The sequence below is a fragment of the Epargyreus clarus genome, unplaced genomic scaffold, assembly GCF_041222505.1.
Source record: "Epargyreus clarus isolate Ecla_fem2 unplaced genomic scaffold, WU_Ecla_fem_2.2 ptg000007l, whole genome shotgun sequence".
In the NCBI taxonomy this organism is placed as follows: domain Eukaryota; kingdom Metazoa; phylum Arthropoda; class Insecta; order Lepidoptera; family Hesperiidae; genus Epargyreus; species Epargyreus clarus.
In genome coordinates this window covers 8,256,548-8,274,056 of record NW_027332215.1, presented here as the reverse complement: position 1 = coordinate 8,274,056, position 17,509 = coordinate 8,256,548, and the positions used below count along the sequence as shown (strand labels likewise).

The 17,509-nt window shown below is 33.9% G+C and overlaps 1 protein-coding gene and 1 long non-coding RNA gene across 5 annotated transcripts in view; both read left to right on the top strand.

The window, feature by feature from the left end:
* The window catches only part of LOC140743344 (carboxyl-terminal PDZ ligand of neuronal nitric oxide synthase protein), a 287,400-nt gene extending 274,546 nt beyond the window's left edge, over positions 1-12,854 (top strand). For all 4 annotated transcript variants that reach the window (XM_073074519.1, XM_073074520.1, XM_073074518.1 and 1 more), the window contains 3 exons: positions 3,994-4,245; positions 5,785-5,919; positions 7,590-12,854. In XM_073074519.1, coding sequence (XP_072930620.1) covers positions 3,994-4,245; positions 5,785-5,919; positions 7,590-8,429 — 1,227 coding nt within the window. In that variant the 3' untranslated portion in view covers positions 8,430-12,854. The remainder of the gene's footprint in view (positions 1-3,993; positions 4,246-5,784; positions 5,920-7,589) is intronic.
* LOC140743346 (uncharacterized) overlaps positions 1-17,509 on the top strand; it is a 466,218-nt gene that overhangs the window by 438,816 nt on the left and 9,893 nt on the right. The gene's annotated exons all lie outside the window — the stretch shown is intronic.

Here is a 17,509-nt window from a genome sequence, read left to right as displayed (position 1 = left end):
TTGTGCAATAAACGCAATATGATAGCATGATACATATACGTCTAGTGTAACCATTTACTTTTACACTAAAGTAGGACATCACCCATGTATGTAACATTACAGTCGAATTTGAGATGGCATTAAGAAGTGGTGTCCTATGCAAATTAATAGAGTGCCTGTAGTTGATAAATTCGGATTTTTGACGATGTTTGATTTTAGAGGATTCCAAATTTATGGAAATTATTATACTACATATTTTGTTGCTACTATACAGTCGAGCTAAAATCGGTTAAAATTCGAACATGACAGAAATTGAACTAAAATACTTTTTAATCGAGTATTTTCTTAAATTATCTTAAAAATGGTTACTTAATTAATATTATAATATTTTTTTTAGATTAGACAGTGGTCTAAAATCTGTATACCTATATTAATGTTTTTGCTTTCCATTAAAAGTATAATAGTACGAAGTTTCTTTTAGGATGGAAAGTGTGGTCAACTAGCGCTCTCATTTATGCAACGCCGGTAGCTCTCCAGCCATTTGTCACACGTTGGTTCAGCTCTGAATTAATTCTACAAACGTATTAACCTTATTTTTACTCTTCCTCGCCTGGTGCAACAAGAGGGATTTTACGAGCGTTTGTTATTTCACTTTGAAGTAATTTTAAAATTATATTTGCATTTCTTATGACGAAGCAAAAATAATTGTTAAATACTAAGTGAATAATTTGCACTTTACTATTTAAATCAAAATTTATAAAATCTTCAAATTATTGGAATGATTTGAGTGGAGCCGAAACACAACTATGAATTCTATGAATGTAGTATACCACCTAAAGAATAGCCCGAAACAGATTCTAAACGTTCAGAAATCGGTCACAAATATAGTTATGGACTGGATAGCTATTCACAATACAATCACACTTCTGTTTATCCGATAGAGCTTGAAGAAATTGTCTTTAAATGTAACTTTTTGTTCTTGAACAAGTTACTCGGAATAAAGCGCTTCTGGAATATAAACGATCGGATTATACTTCAAGTTTTGTTGGAGCATAAACTGGTACTTTCCAAGTAGTTTCTATAAAGTAACAATTCAAACTGTAAAAAACCGCTGATCATATTATTTTTACACAAAACTGACGGCAGTCATAACTAAGGATTTGTGTACTTATTTAACTTTGTCAATAAAATATCACAATCTAGGTTTGTACCTCTTTGCAGAGCTGGTTTAAGGACATCTTTACGAATGTACGAGTATAAATCTGGACAGAATAAAGGATACAAATACCTTTAAAATGTCTTACACACAATACTTCTTTAAATGAAAACCTTCGGTCCTTATTTTAAGTGACATCATTATACTGAGTCATTGTCATGGAAACTGATCCTACTCGTAATACAGCCAGGTTTTAAACGCGTGAAATTAGTTAGTCATCATCATAAGTCATCAATCTTTGAGGAATAGGAGCAAAATGGAAGGACGTTTTTCCATCGACTTATTTAGGCACAGAAAAAATATGTTATTTTTATTCAAGACGTAATAAAATGGTTAAAGACATAATTATATGTTAATCTGTCCATTGTGATGAAATTGTGGGTTAAAAGTTTCTATCGTATAGCCATCAACTTAATATAGGACTATTTTGGCGGTAAATAAAAACTTAAATAAAGCCTGTGGACAAATACTGTTGACAATTTTTTTTACGAGGGCAAATGACGCAAAGTCTTTACAAAATAATCGTACTGACGCAAATGGCAAATGACGCAAAGCCTTTACAATTTTTGGAAAAGTGAATGAAATATACCTAATATTTCTATTACTTTTCCAAAAATTTGCTAAATTATATCGTGGCTTAGGAATAAAACTTACTAGAATGAAATATTTATAAAGCATCCTTAGTTTTTATTATATATTTCATTTTAACCATTAGAAACCAGTAAATATAATGTACCTACACTACCTACAGTGTACAAAACTAATTCTAATTTACATTTATAAAACCTATTATTTTTCTGTCTTCAAAAAACATCATAATAAAAAATAAAGAACACGCTAGAATCACACATTCAAATTATTAATCCTGACGATCGTGATAAAGAGAATGGGACAAAAATTAAAATAATGTAAAATCCTTTGTCATTTTAATTGTTCAAAATATTGAATTAATCTGAACGTTTAAAGTTGGTTAAAACCGATACAAAGATTCCGTTACATACTTAGATACATACAGGTCAGGCTAATAAAAGCGTCGCAATAATAGGCCGATCACCTTTCACAAAGTTAAGCATTTGTTTTAAATTCCACCCCATATAAATTCCAATTTAACGGGCCTGAACAATCTGTTTTATAATTAAATCGTGTATATTATAGTGTTTCAAGCGACGTCTTGCTCTAATAGGCCAGTAAAATAAAACTAATTAAAACAAACTTTAACGGCTCGTTCGTAGTGACTTAAATATCACGAAATTTTATTTCTGTCTCAAAATAATCGATATTATTACTTTTTGTGGGAGAATATTGGACTTAAAAAGTCAAATTGATAATCATTTCCACTATTGCTACGTATCCTAGAATAAAATTCGTTTAGCCAAATTGAAAACCGTTGTTTATACAGTCTGTGCGCATTTTTTTATTATTTGTGAAAATGTATTCTTTTAAACCGAGCGCGCAACAGCGAAATAACCTACCATGTACTTGCGAATCAATAGAAAATATACAACCGAATAAATTAAATGTAAATAATTTGATATTTTCGTTAAAATAATGTTAATAAAATGTCACTACCAATTACAACCTGAGCACTTTATACTACTGATCACTCGTAGATATTTTCAATAACTATACTCTGAGAACGAAGTAGCGTCCACTTCAACGCGTTGGAACAATATTTACAGATTATAGATTCGGTTGGTGCGGCCAAATTTATTGAAAGAGCACAGAGATATTGAATAACGGCCTTTTTCCTAACACGTGGGTTTGTAAATGCTCTGGCCCGCACGCGTGCTACGCAAATCCTCCTATTCATAATCACTTTGCCTGTCATGCATGCTACATACACGCAGTGTGGGTGACACACGCACACGGATATAAAACCGCGTGACAAGAAAAAGGCCTAAAGATTAAATGTTGGAGCATTTTGGTGGTTAAGTTCTGCGAACGAAACTGGCTAGCGACGGGTTATAACTAAATCAGCCAATTTCATCATAATTAGTGGTCCATATTTATTTACTATGTTATTACTTCCAATTAGGTACTCGTACTTTTACCTTTCTGAATAAAAGAAAATATAATTTTCCAAATTTACAACGTCCGTATGTAAACCCCACCTTCACCACCGATACCTAATACTGTGCCTTTTTGACATTTTCAAAAAATGGGTCCTAAATAAAAACTGGCCTATAAGTTGGTAGCGATTGGTGACACGTTACTTATTTAGAAGCAATTTTACACAAAATTTTGCTAATTAATTTGATATCTGCTATCGTTTGCAAGACATATTATGTAAACAAAAAAATACTTATTCAAATATTTTATAAAGTTATCAGGGCGGACCTGTCCAAATTAACACTAATTAATTAACGCTTTTTAAAACTTTCAGCAGTTTTACGACTGTCCTTAATAAGTTAAAATTTTAGTTTGGGTCGCTTATTTAAAAGCGAATGATAAAAGAAGCCTTTCTAGATCAGACGACTGCAATCAATAATAATTATACTCCACAGTTATATCTTTAACCTTATTTTTTGTAAAAATCATAAATCAATAGGTTATTAATTATCACGATAACCTTAAATTTCTCGGGATATAAAGTCATGAAGTAAATTGATAATAAGTGGATGATAAGTTATAACTAATCCTTCTATCTTCATCAACTAAAGCAACAAGACAATAATTGTTAGTTAGACTGACTCCATTAGCAGTTTCGTATTTATTAAACCTTTGTAACGTATAGTGAAGCTGTGTATCGTGTGTGTAGCTCATGTATGAACAAAGGTTCATCTGGAAACAATTTCCAGCACCCCGTTCCGACAATCAGCGTGCCGGGCGTCGGAGAGCTGCCGGACCTGAGCGCCGATCTCCCGGAGTGTATCACCAAGGTGGACGTGAACGCGCCGGACGCGGACACGCCGCTGAGCTCGCAGCACCAGGTGAAGCTGCTGCGGGAGCGGCTGGAGCAGCAGGCGCAGCAGACGCGCGCAGCGGTCGCGCAGCTCATGCTGCTGCGGGACCAGCTCGCCGCGGAGCAAGCCGCGCGCTGTGAGGCTCAGGTGAGAACGGAACACTTCTTGAAACTATATAAATTAAAAGTTCCTGTACATCTATAACTTCACACCGTAAGTTTGTCTGGAAGAATCACTTTTTAGCGATAAAAGCCTTTTGTATGTATTTTCTCTTTTTTAATTATGTTTTCTGAATTATGAAAATATTATTATTACTATACATTAAAATAAACCAGATAATATTAATTGGACTGAATTAAAAATGACTTGGAACAAGCTGAAAGTAGTTACATCTTTCTTGGTACACCGGATACCGCCAACACCAGCACCACAACTATCTGGAACTGCATTTTCTTAAAACAGCAATACATGTTAAACATGAACAAGAACATGAAGCAATCCAACTTAACCCTTAGAGAGAGCAACACATGTAAAAAAGTACATTAAATTAAAATTAAATTGCGTTTCAATTCCAAACCAAGCAAGTGCATTATTTCGTAAAGCAGTATTCATAAAAATCATTTTATTTACTAAAACTTATAATATACATGTGACATTGTAAATAATTTGGAATAAAATGCAAATTATCACCTGGTCGCTATTGTAAACCGTGCGATTTTAAATATCAACCAATGTATAAACGTAGATTTGGGGTGTGTAGGTTTCATTATGCTGTTAACGGCGTCAGTACACCTGCGTTGCGTCACGCTTCTTGTTCATAGCAAGTAGACATAGGGTCTGCCCTCACTTCATCATCGACCTATGTAATTGTTTTTGACCTGCATTTCTGGGCATGGTCTACTCTCAAGATATAAACGGTTTAAACTACAGTTTATAGTTTACGCTCCACATACATTTGAGGAGATTGCGAGGGTCGACTATGAAGTAGTTTTCGTTTTATTTAGCAGAAATCATTTCAAGATAGAATTAAAGTTCATATCCAAAGCAGGTGCTGTGTATGTTGAGATCCTTCACTCAAAGGATCTATGCCTCAATATTACATCATTGTATGCATACGTATATTTGTTTGGTCGATAAAACATTGATAAATGCAGAGAATCCCTATCTGGTCACGAATCGGTGAACACACCTGCATTTGAAATGCCACACGATGTTACGAGAATTACGAATTGCATTACATCCAAGAAGCGTACATCGGCTTTTGAAAACATGCCAATTAACTTCATTGTGTAAGGTATCCTTGGCATATTTGATCACTGATTACAGTGATGGTAGAAAAACTACCTAAATTTAACTTGAACTTTTTAAGGGTGATAAAACTTGTCGGGATTTCTTGTAGCACCACTGCCAAACTTTTGGTATATACTAGCTATTTCTGGTATTAATGTCCTCTGGTTCAAGCCAGATATGGTAAGGCAGAGCACTTATATGACGCGTTTCAAAACTTTCCTGACGGGTTGTAATGTACGGCCTCTTATTTAGAAGACATACTTAGAGTTCAATATAGATGCAGTATAGTAATATAGACCGAATTGGTTAAATTACCAACCATCGACCACAATACATATTCTTTCAAAGTTTAGTTGATTATGAGAGGTTCTAAGGAGGTGCTTCCTGACGTTTCAGGCTCGCACCCACCAGCTCTTGGTGCACAACAAGGAGCTCCTGGAGCACATTGCAGCGCTGATTAGCCACCTGCACGACCGGGAGAACGGATCCCCTCGCCCCATCAGCGCCCAGCAACTCACTATGTTGCCACAGGTGTGTACCAACATTTTAAATTATTGATGTTTCCTTGAACGATTGATATTGTTTTTTTTTTATTTTATTTTGCTTTTCGATGAACACAGAAAATTCACAATACCTGCGTATGCCAGAATGGAAGTCATTTAAAGTTTGTTTTCCAATAAATTCATTTGAGACATATTTTTGTTTATTTCCTTGGAACTAATGTTCAGAAATTAAACTGAAATATAGTACCTCTTTCTTTTCAATTGTATAAAAGTTGTTTTAATTTTATTCCATTCTGGACATATGTAACTTGCATGATCGTTAATTTATTTTGTGTATGCCAAATAAGAAATATGTATGTCGATGCCTACAAACGCGTCATTTCTTCATAATTCAATACAATTACCTTATGTGTTGTATCATCAGGATACGACTCGATAACCCTACATATTTTTTTTTATATTTCAAATATTGTATTCCTAAATAAAAGTTAAAAAACATTGCAAAATATGACAATTTTTAAAAACTAAAACTCTTTTAGGTTTCTTATGTGCATAGAATTCACCATGCTTATTTATCTTGATAACTCTATGAGCAATATTTTAAAGTAAAACAAATGCAACGATAACGTTTACATGTACATATACATAAAAGTATTCATCCAAAACTTTCCAACGGATTTAATAATGAATTTTAATAAAAACCGACGTGCCGTATTGGTTTTATAAAATGTTCGTCCTGCTATTTCTAACTGTCAACGTTTATTTTTGAAATGTCATACCGTAACATTTCAATTTTAAAATCGAAACCGTTTGATTTCATTTCTTCGTGCCTTTGAGGTTCAAAGGTTTGTTTATTCGGCTTTACATCACATTTTAATTCTTTGTTTCTTTAAGCGGAGCCCTCTTTTATTATTTATTCCTGTTTGGTTGTTTTTATCCTTTATGTGTTTGCTTTTTATTAAAATCACTTTTGAGTTTTGTGACTTGATGGACTTGTATGAAAATATATTTTTTTAAATATTGTTTTTGTGGTGTTGTAATTTAGGCTTACTCATAGCTTTAAGTCTTATTTTGTTTACATTTCTTACGCTGTGTAAGTACCTTTTTGTATTTTTGAAACGAAAAAATATGCTATTCGGAAACTTATGTATTTATTTAAAAATGTTAAACAATTACCTTTAAAGACGAATATCATATTATTTCGCGAACTATTATGTGTTCAGTTAAAAACAAAATATTTTTACGCTAATATCTTGTGCATTTTCTTAGCATGTGTATGATAAACTTGCTTGACGTCACGGAACAAATAAGATGCATGTTAAAAAAATTTTGTGCCATGATTGAAAGATTTCTAATATATCGCTACAATTCATGATATGTGATTCACGACGATGTGATTCTATCGACGCAATACAAATATTCAAACCAAATTTCAATAAATCTATAAATATGTGGATGCTTGTGAATTTCGCAATTTGTATAAAAACAGCAACTACATATAAACCTTGTAGTTCAATATTAGTTAATCCAAAGTTATCCCTACTTTATTAACAATTAAAATAAGAATTAATCGTAATGAAATCTTTCAGTCAACATGCTTGTCTCTAATTGGATTTACTTACTTATCTGAAAGTAATTGTTTTGACAAAGGTATTATAATTATTTAATGTAATTTGTCTTTTAACGCTGCCTGAGCAGAACGCCGTGGGAGGCAAGAAAGGCGATAAACCGGATATCCAAGCCTGCAATGGAAATTTGCAAAACGTGAGCGGCGATGACCTCATCAGCTTCTTTACCGCTGATAACAATAACACTAACATCAATCAGAACATCGAAAACAACAACAACGTTAAAACTTCGCCGTTCATGACTCCGAACATTCCGACCATCACCACCAACGGTCCCAGCCCGACGCTGAACTTCACTGGAATGTCCAACGAGCAAATCCAGGAATATCTGATCTCCAAATTCCAAGATATGGGAGTCAACGGACCCGAACCGGATCCGAACACGCACAAACAGTTTTACCAAAACTCCAACGCGTTCCCAAATATTGCGCCACTAACCAACCACTACAGCAATAATGATTTGGCCAACCTCTTGAACCAGAAGGCGTACCAGGAAAAATTCGGATCCATTGACGAACTGGGCCAAGCGGCTCAGGCCATGAGCTTGGGACAGTCGCAAAATTCTCTGTTCAGCAACAGCGACAGCTCGTCTTCTTCGTCGCCGGACCTCAGCTCGGATGATGGCATTCCCTACATAATGCCACTGTCGCATAATCCTACGATAACTACAACTGGAGATGATGGTCGCATCAGGGTGATTGTGCCCGTGAGCCCATCCGAGAGCACTACCGATGTACCGGAGACCCAACCCGAGCCGTCGACCTCGACGTCACACGGCAACACCCTGCAGGTGCCGGAGTCTCAAGCTGCTGCTGCTTCTATCACACGCACTACAAGCGAGAAGGTACCCAACCGCAGCGAGCTTATGGCTGCTATTCGATCTCAATGGACGCGTCACACCACGAAGTAAATTATCCATCGCCGTTTATTTTAAGTTAAGTCATGTTACCTTATTTAAGGTCACCACGTTATTTTTTTTAAGAATTTTATTTAGTTTTAATTATAGTTTTATTTATTCATAAGGTCACATTAAACACTATTCTTAATTTAATGTAGTAGCTAGGTATTATTGTAAAGCGGAGCTAATTTAACACAAATAGCATTAGTTAAAGAATTTGACAAACTTTTTTGACATATCACGTTATCTAGTCCAAAAATCTGTTTAGTTCGTCCAGTAGTAAACACGACATATCTTTTATCATATCTCAGACAAACATAATTTAGTTTTTATGAGTAATATCTTATACATGACGGGATCCTAATCGAGATTGATGCTTTCAGTAACTATAAAAGCGGCAATAATAAAGAATTTAGGCGGAGTACTAGAGAAACAGATCGATAAAACTTTATCGACACTACTACTTTAGATGCTATTAGGTTGTCTTTTAGCCATATCTTTTCTACGATATTCTTTGCAATGCTCAATGATTTCAATTTCTATTATCTGTCGTTTTATTTATTAAAATAGAAACCGACTGACTCGTAACTCTCCGAAATTTAAAAGAGATGAGGGACTATAAAATAATTGATGACCATTCTCCCATTATCAGAAACATCAGTAAAAAGGTTCGTTAATTACTTAGCAAATTATCTTTAATGATACTTATAAGCGTTAATCGAAAGTAGATGCATTTTAAAGTTTTATTTAACCAGTCAGTCGGGTTACACGTAATTGAACGAACCTAAAAATCACTTGAACATTATAAAAAGTGATTCATAATATATTCCAAATAATTTTGGGAGATGGTGTCAAGTGGCGTTTGAAAATAAACATTGCATAAACAGCACCGATCAAAGCAGATGGAAGTATAATTCAAATATAGGGCACGATGGAAAAGGCTTGTATATTTTAAAAGAAAACAGTCATGTATATTTTGGAAGCAAATATATTGACTTACCTATTTAGTGGCTATTTGAATTAATTAAAATATGAGAAAACGGCTCTAAGCCTCATATCATAAATTAAAATTTAAATGCATCATAAAAAGTGTTAAAACAAATAAAGTGGCTTGATAAGACGATTTTATTAGACTTGATGCAATTTCGTCTGAGCTTTAAACAAGGGGTGATTGTATTGAATGAATTAAGGGCATATTAAATGTAAATTTGTAACTAAAAAAATTTATTGCATAATGTGGTTTATATGCGGGGTAGAAAAGAGGTGATGGTATAAAAATGAAAGACCATTATCACTTAATTTATTTTCAAGCTTATATGCCCCAATCTTAGCTAACCTAGAGTATAACTCTATTGATTTTATCAGGTCGTAAAGGCGGTATATGGTCAAAATAACTGAACCCTTATATAGTCGAAATTTCTTATACCTCCGCAGTAAAGTTATGTTTCGTACGGATAATGTATTGTAACTTCTTAGATAGGCGTTATTATTTGCATATAATGTTTGTATATAGTATATATTTATTTATTTAAGACTTAACGTGGAAGTAGCGAAGCCAATCACATTATGATGTGCCAAAATTAGATAATGTATGGATGGACCAAGCAAATACAAAATTTAAAGTTTGGACTAATTATACAGTTTTTGAAGGTCGTAAATTTAAAGGTGTTACGAATGATTAGCTGAAAAATGTAAATTGTCAATTTTTGAGATAAAAAATATAAAAACGTTGTCTTGATATGACCTGATTGTTCGAACGTCGCTGCTTTTTTGAGGACTTAACGTCCTAAATGCCAACCATGGAATGATATATAACTACAATAAGCTGAAGCTTTTAAGCATCATTAGGTATAGTTACCTGTAATTTACTCGACAATCTCGTTCCAAGCAACTTTGACAAATACGTAAATATAATAATTACTGTGCCAGATATGTAAGTCAATGATAGGAGTAATGGTAAGAGGTACGAACACAACTATATTGATATGGATAGCCTATATTTTGAATCGATATGACTTGTATGAAAAGCAGTCACACGAATAAGGAAGAATGAAAACCAACTATTGAAATGATTACTGCTTAAAAAACCCTTCTATGATATTATATCTGGACAGTTCAAGAAGGTGATGACTCGACAATCTGTAGTCAAGATATTTTCTCATTTTTAACTAGTAGATGTGTTATTACAAGTTTATAAGTGTTTATCGATGTATTTAAAATAAATATTCTATGTGTAAAGGTTCAGTGTCTATCGAGCTTTGTAGTCTTTCAGATAGCAAGCGATTTAAATGGACTGAATATCTAATAATAATCCGTAACCAAATGAGTGGTTATGGAATCACCATTCAAAAGATCCTTATAATAGCACTGATTTTTCGATGTATCATATTACTCGAATCGAGAACCGATATCGCTTTTGCTTTTAATCATTTGCTATATGATCGACTACATTTACTATATTCAAATTGTAATATGTATGCCGTTTATAGCGATATATGAACGTTTGTGCAATGAATCTATTAATGCGATGTATGTTATCCAGGTAAATATTTTCTATATTATCAATCGACTCTCAGTTCTCTAAGGGTTTTTGGCTTTCCCAAGACAACGCTGTTTAGCTGTACAAGTTTGGGAGAGCTTGTCACCAACAGCAGTAGCAAATGAAAGTTCCCACAAGTACCTCCCCACTGGATTTCTAGATTCAATTCTGTGGTCACATTCCACGGAACAATGACGAGATCTCTATGAAATAGCCCATGATATCTCTACTCTGAAGGCTGTTTTGCGCCGTTCATATATCACCTTAAACGCATTATTATTTTTAGGTGAATAAAGCTTGTAGACAGCGCATCGCAGTATGTTGAATGACAAATATGGACTATTTAATTCTATTCTTTCGGTCTAAGAAAATATTATTCGCCTAAAAATAGTAATAATCGCTTTTAGAATAGATTTAGAGCAATTTATAAGCTGTTTTGTCACCAAAAGATAAACATAGACGTACGTAAATTAACACAGCTTTCCGCAACTGAACCGTTAGTAAAAGTACTACATTTATATCACCTTAATCGACTTTTTAATATTATTCTTCTATTGTACCTAGGATTAAGATTTTAGATTGTGTACCTACCATCTGTCTATCATTGATGTACGTGAATTTTTATTGTATAATAGTTTAAGTGTCAACACAAAAAATGCTTTTATTATAATTTTAATTGTCTTCTGTATTCTTTGCAGTCCTTCGATTTTGTCTGCAATTCTGCACTCACAGTCTGTTATTAGATCAAACTATTCAGAGTATGTCCTCCGAAATCATTTGTATTCCCTGACCCTACATTTACCGACTGACTCAGTTATTGTAACAAATCTTTAAGGGTGGGTTACACCATGTAACTTTAGTCCTTACAAAAGCCTAACCAGCCGTCAAATCCATTGCTAAACAATTCATTGGTTGCACCATTTTAGTTACAGGAAATATGACGTCATAAGTAACACTTCACGTTAACTGGTCGATTTCGGTCGATTAATATTATCATTTTGTCAACTTACGTATCCGTCAACGTGAATTAAAACCGTGGCGACATTGATACACATGACGTTATTTACAAATAACTTAGTGCATCACAGAATTGTTACATTCTATCGCCTTCGTGATAGTTATTGTTATGGTTAACTTTAACACAAACTTTAAACGGGCCTCCGGTGCAACCCACCCAAATTCTTTTAATCTTTTGTCTTCAAAAAGGTATCATGGTATTTAATATGAAAGCATTGTAAAGGATTTCAAATGAATTAAATCTTTTTAACATCTGCATCAAATCTAGAGTATGCCCCAGACGTCCCAACAAGTTGCGACGACGATTCGCTGTGGAGCCAATCACTTAAACTGCATTTGTAGTGTAACCTCACTGTTCCAACAGTCTCGGTCTGCAAGTGATTTGTATATTATGAATTCAAAAGTAAAATGTAGAAGATTTACCAAATGTAAGTTTTGGGTTTTTACGAAAATGAAAATAAGCTGAATAGTGTTCAAAATTAACAAAATATCCACTTTCTTAATGCGGCGAGTATTTTGTAAACATTTAAACTAAGGTTAACAATGCCTTACATTGTTACGCTTAAAGTTACGTAAGACGATTGTACTCAAAATTATGTTAAACAGTCATAATATTTATTAATTTTCAACGGAATCTTTTTACAGTGGTTTTAACATTAAGTACCATTCATAAAAACGTTCTATATCTGTAGAATTCATTATATGTATTTAAATGTTCTTCTAAAATATTGTTGTTACTCGTTAATCCTTTTGGTAACATTTTATGTGTATCTACTATCAAGTCAGTATTTTATGAATCAATTTTAATCAATGTACTCGTATGTATGTCGTAGTTGAGCAAAAGCAAACAGATATGGATAGCCGAACAAAAATAAAATAGATTGATGTATGTCAAATGTTGTATTATTTCAGTAGATACCCTAAAATAGAAATCAAAAGATCAAAAATATATTGCCTTGTTTTATATAGTCAGATTAACTTTTCAGTGCCTGCGGTATATATAGATATAGTCATCTGTTATCAGCGATATTTCATTATCCTCAAGTTTCAATAAAATTACAATCTTAAAATCGAGAACATTGTTTGTCAATTAAATGAATATTTTTTAAAATTTATTACAAGTTTTCGACTATAACTGTAATTGTTGTTGAAGGGTGTGGCAAGCCAGAGACACTTTTTTATAATATAGGAGTAGCAGACGAGCATGCAGTCCATAAACATTTTATGGTAAGTGGCCTCTGCCACCCATGGACATCTGTAATCAACCTCACATAGGATTGGATATTCCTACCGGAAGCCGGTCACGGACTACTAAGTTAGAACGCCCTGAAAAAAATATGTCTCCCGTACTATACCCTTCAAACCAGAACACAGCAACGCTTAACACTGCTATTATAAGGCAGAAATAGGTGTGGCGGTAGTGCCGCCGGAGTCGAACCACAAAGTTCTGCCACCTTCAAATTCACATCTTATACACGTAATTTAAATCCCATAAACAGCTAAAGATTTGTGATCAATCAAAGGACCTCACCGCTATTTAGGATTGATTATAAAATGTATGAAGGCGGCAGCGACCATGAACGTTTATTTGGACTGCATACTCGTTTGATAATTCAATTTAATTAATAAAATTCAAGCATTCAGACGGTAATGGTAAGTAAGCGTTACATAAATCAATAATTCTCTAGAAGAAATATTATAATTTAGTCCAATGGATGTCAAGTGAATAAGTGGTGACTTACACATACTTACGAGAATTTATTTGCTAAATGCGTTACCTAACTCACGCCTAGTTGAAAGGCCTATCATGTATCTTTGTGACACTCTTCCTATCGTGTGTGTTAAGGATCGCACATGCATTCCGCACGCACGAGTACCAATGGGCATGATGACCGATTTTGAAATTTCGTTCTTTATTATAGATATACGTCTCATGTTTCCAAAAATAGTAGCTTTTTCTATCTATTTTGAATAAAGCACCAAATCGCTCGCACGTGTCATGGCATATAGTGTTAACGTCACGTTTTGAAATTGCATAGAAAATAGAATTGCATAGTGATATAGTTGTGCGTCTTATTAACTCCAATCAGCATCTAATACAAATATGACCGACTGCAATATTTCATACTTTTATATTTTTGAAAACATACATACATAATTTATCTTTAAATCTATATAAATACTGGTTTATTTTTAGAATCCTGTTAACATATTTTTACAACAATAATTTTCTTCGATTTATTAATACTGTCATCATGCCTATTGCATCCCGTGCATATAAGGATCGCATAATAACCATATCACAATAAAACGTATGAAACTTAACTCATATAAAATTTAATTCATTGTTTAATTTGTTGTCACCGAAGTTCTGATTAGCAGTCTAACTTGAGAGACTCCGGGGAGTGCGACGTTAGCGGTTCAGTTCCCGTAAGTTTGTCGCTTACTGAGCTTGAAATAAAGGTCGACGTAGCAATATTCCCGGATGACCAACCTGTGACAAAGGAAATGTTTCATTTTCGGCCATCTCATGTACACTATATCTAAAAAACACGAATAATTTGTATAATTGAAGAAAAATACACATATATTTTGATAACGTAAAGTATTCCTGTTTAAAAATATTTAAAATAAGCATTCCTCATTGAAATATTAAATATGGCGGAATACTGTCAATGTCAAGTTTTCAAAATTGTCGATGTCAATCAGGGAACCTATGTGTACCCCACACATACTTTATAGGTTACTATACTCTTTGGATGTCGGTAATTCTGTATTTCGCTGTTTTTGTCGTAAAGTTATTGTTACCTTAGTACTTTACAACCTGGCTTTTGTTTTGGGTATCCCGTCATTATTTCTGAATTTAATTAATTATTTATAATAACAAAACCTCCTTTTCAATTGTATCTGGTTTTATAGATGTAAGTGACATGTCAAATTAAAAAAGAAGTTGTCAATTTGATATGTGTAAAAGTGGATATATACATACATACTATATAATAGTGGAATCCAATGTAAACGTTTATAAATAAATATGTACTGATGAGAAGATTCCATTTCAATACTGAATATGTTTCTGCTCTGTGCTGCTTACGATTTTGGACTGATTCTACCTTACTTGTTTACCCAGCTTATGTTTTATGGACTCTTGTGATTTTCGTGCGATCGCTGTGAATTGTGTTGACAAGGATTCAATATCATCAGGTAAAATATACATCAGTTAGTTGTATTAATCGTGAAATAATCGTTAATAATTTTAAACTAGAGAAGCTAATCTTTTTACATTTCTCTTTTTTTAGATAATTACAATAGCAAGACAAGGACATTCTTGGGATGACAAAATAATCAGTTATTATTGCAACTGCATCGCTGGGCAACGAACCGTACTCGTAGGTAGCTGCGCTCACATTATGACCATTGTTTCACGTTTGGGCTGAACTCGTCACAGGATATTACAGATCCTGCTACATGATTGGATGAAAATATTGATAAGGGAAGATATTGAAAATGAATAAATAACGTATCTAAGTGAAGAATAAATAAAATATTATCTAGATGTGTACTGAAAGTTGTTTTATTTACACACTTAAGTTTTAACTAAAATAAATTGTTATTGAAGTACATATTTTGGTATGTTTGTTTTAAGTCAAGATTTACGAAAGTAAATATAATTAATGTTTATCAAATATATATTGTTTCTCAATACATACAATACAATATTTATAGATCTACGCCCATTCGCGTAAAAATATATTAAAAAGTATATAATGTATATAGTAAAATAGAATGACAGGTGACATTATTACGGTAATCACTACCGCCATGATGTTTTTCCACTGTTGTGTTGCAAGTTTAAGTGTAAATTATTGTTTTTAAACAATAAAACGAACATGATTTGAAGAAAATGAACGCCTACGAATTGTTCGTTGCATGTTTTCTTAGTTTTTAGTATAGTGTACAAAAGGTGGCCGGGAGCCCATACATTTTGAAACATCTCCTTTCAACTAAAACTTTTAGGAATGATAATTTTAATTCCATAACGCTGTCTTCTATGCTATCTGTGTTCGAGTCACAGCCAAGAGGTGCTCAAAAGAATGAGTTTAGATGTCTGTTCTGAACAACTCTTAATGCATATTAACAAATTCAATATATCTCCGACCACGTAGTTTCTTAGTCCTCTCATCTCTGAGCATCGTGACAACTCATTCATTATCAGGCAGATAACATCGTCTACTAATTGCTACTTGTCCAAGGCAGGGCAGTCCAAACCTAGGTTTTATGTAGGTACTGTCATTTCGTCTTTAACTTATTATTGTCCCGTTGCTGGCACGGGTTTCCTCCAGAGTGAGAGGAGTCCACCGCGGTGACCACTGACCAGTGCGATTTGGTAGAATTCCCAGACCTCCGAAAATCTCAGTTTTGTAGATTTCCTCACGATGTTTTCCTTCACATTATAGCAAGTGATAAATCATTTATAACAATCACATATGTTTTAAATAATAATGTAGATGCGTGACTGAGATTCGAACCTCGGACTCGCGATTAAAATATATATAAAGCACTAGTTTTTCACCGTACTCGTATATTTAATATGGAGCATCATTGTAAATTTATCGTTATGTTTCCAGTTGTCTTCGAGTGCAAAGATAGACCGATGGTTCTCGTTACTGCCGACCACAACGCCAGCACTCTCGCGACCCGAAAGCGGCTTCGTCTCCGGAGTGGAGGAGGGCAACGGGGCGGCAACCCTCGCCGAAGCCAAGAACCTTCTGCTACAACTCGGCGTGAAGAAGAAGAGACGCATCCTGCCTCTACGGTTCAAAAGAAGAGTGTTAGTAAACAAACACACGATGCTATAAATGTATGCGATGGTTAGATGTATTCTATGAACGGTGTTCAAAATTAGTGAAGAATTAATCTTAGACATTAATTTTAAAACGTATCTTTTACACTTACCCGTGATTCTCCAGTCGAGTGCACTCAACACACAGTTCAAACTAATTAAGTGAAAACTGTTTGATTTTTGTAATGTATCTCGTCCTGTGACCTCTCGTATACGGACAGATTGAGAATTTTTTTATTCAACATTTTAGTCATTTTAAATTAGAAACTGAAATTTGGAAATCACACACCGCCGAATGATAAAATGCTATAATTTCCGAGATAATAATGTAGATAAATCTAATTTATATCCTAACTTACATTGTCTGACAGACGTTATTAACGATATGCATGATTTACGGACAGTTTTGTCATATAAATAAATTAGCCATCAAAAACAATGCTTGTAAAAAGATCCAAGTCTCGCCATTCAGTTCTTCTACCGTAAAAAGTTTTGAGATCTATGTAAAACCAAGCCGGTAAATGTATGCAGTCCCTACTTAAGGGACCTTCTGTCTTAAGGTATTATCTCACTATCTAACCTAACAACATCTCATGGGACCATACCAATATTAAAAATCTTTTATGTTCTAAATAAATTAACGTGGCAATCGTACTGCAAGTCACATTGTGTTTTCATCTTATCATATCGCAT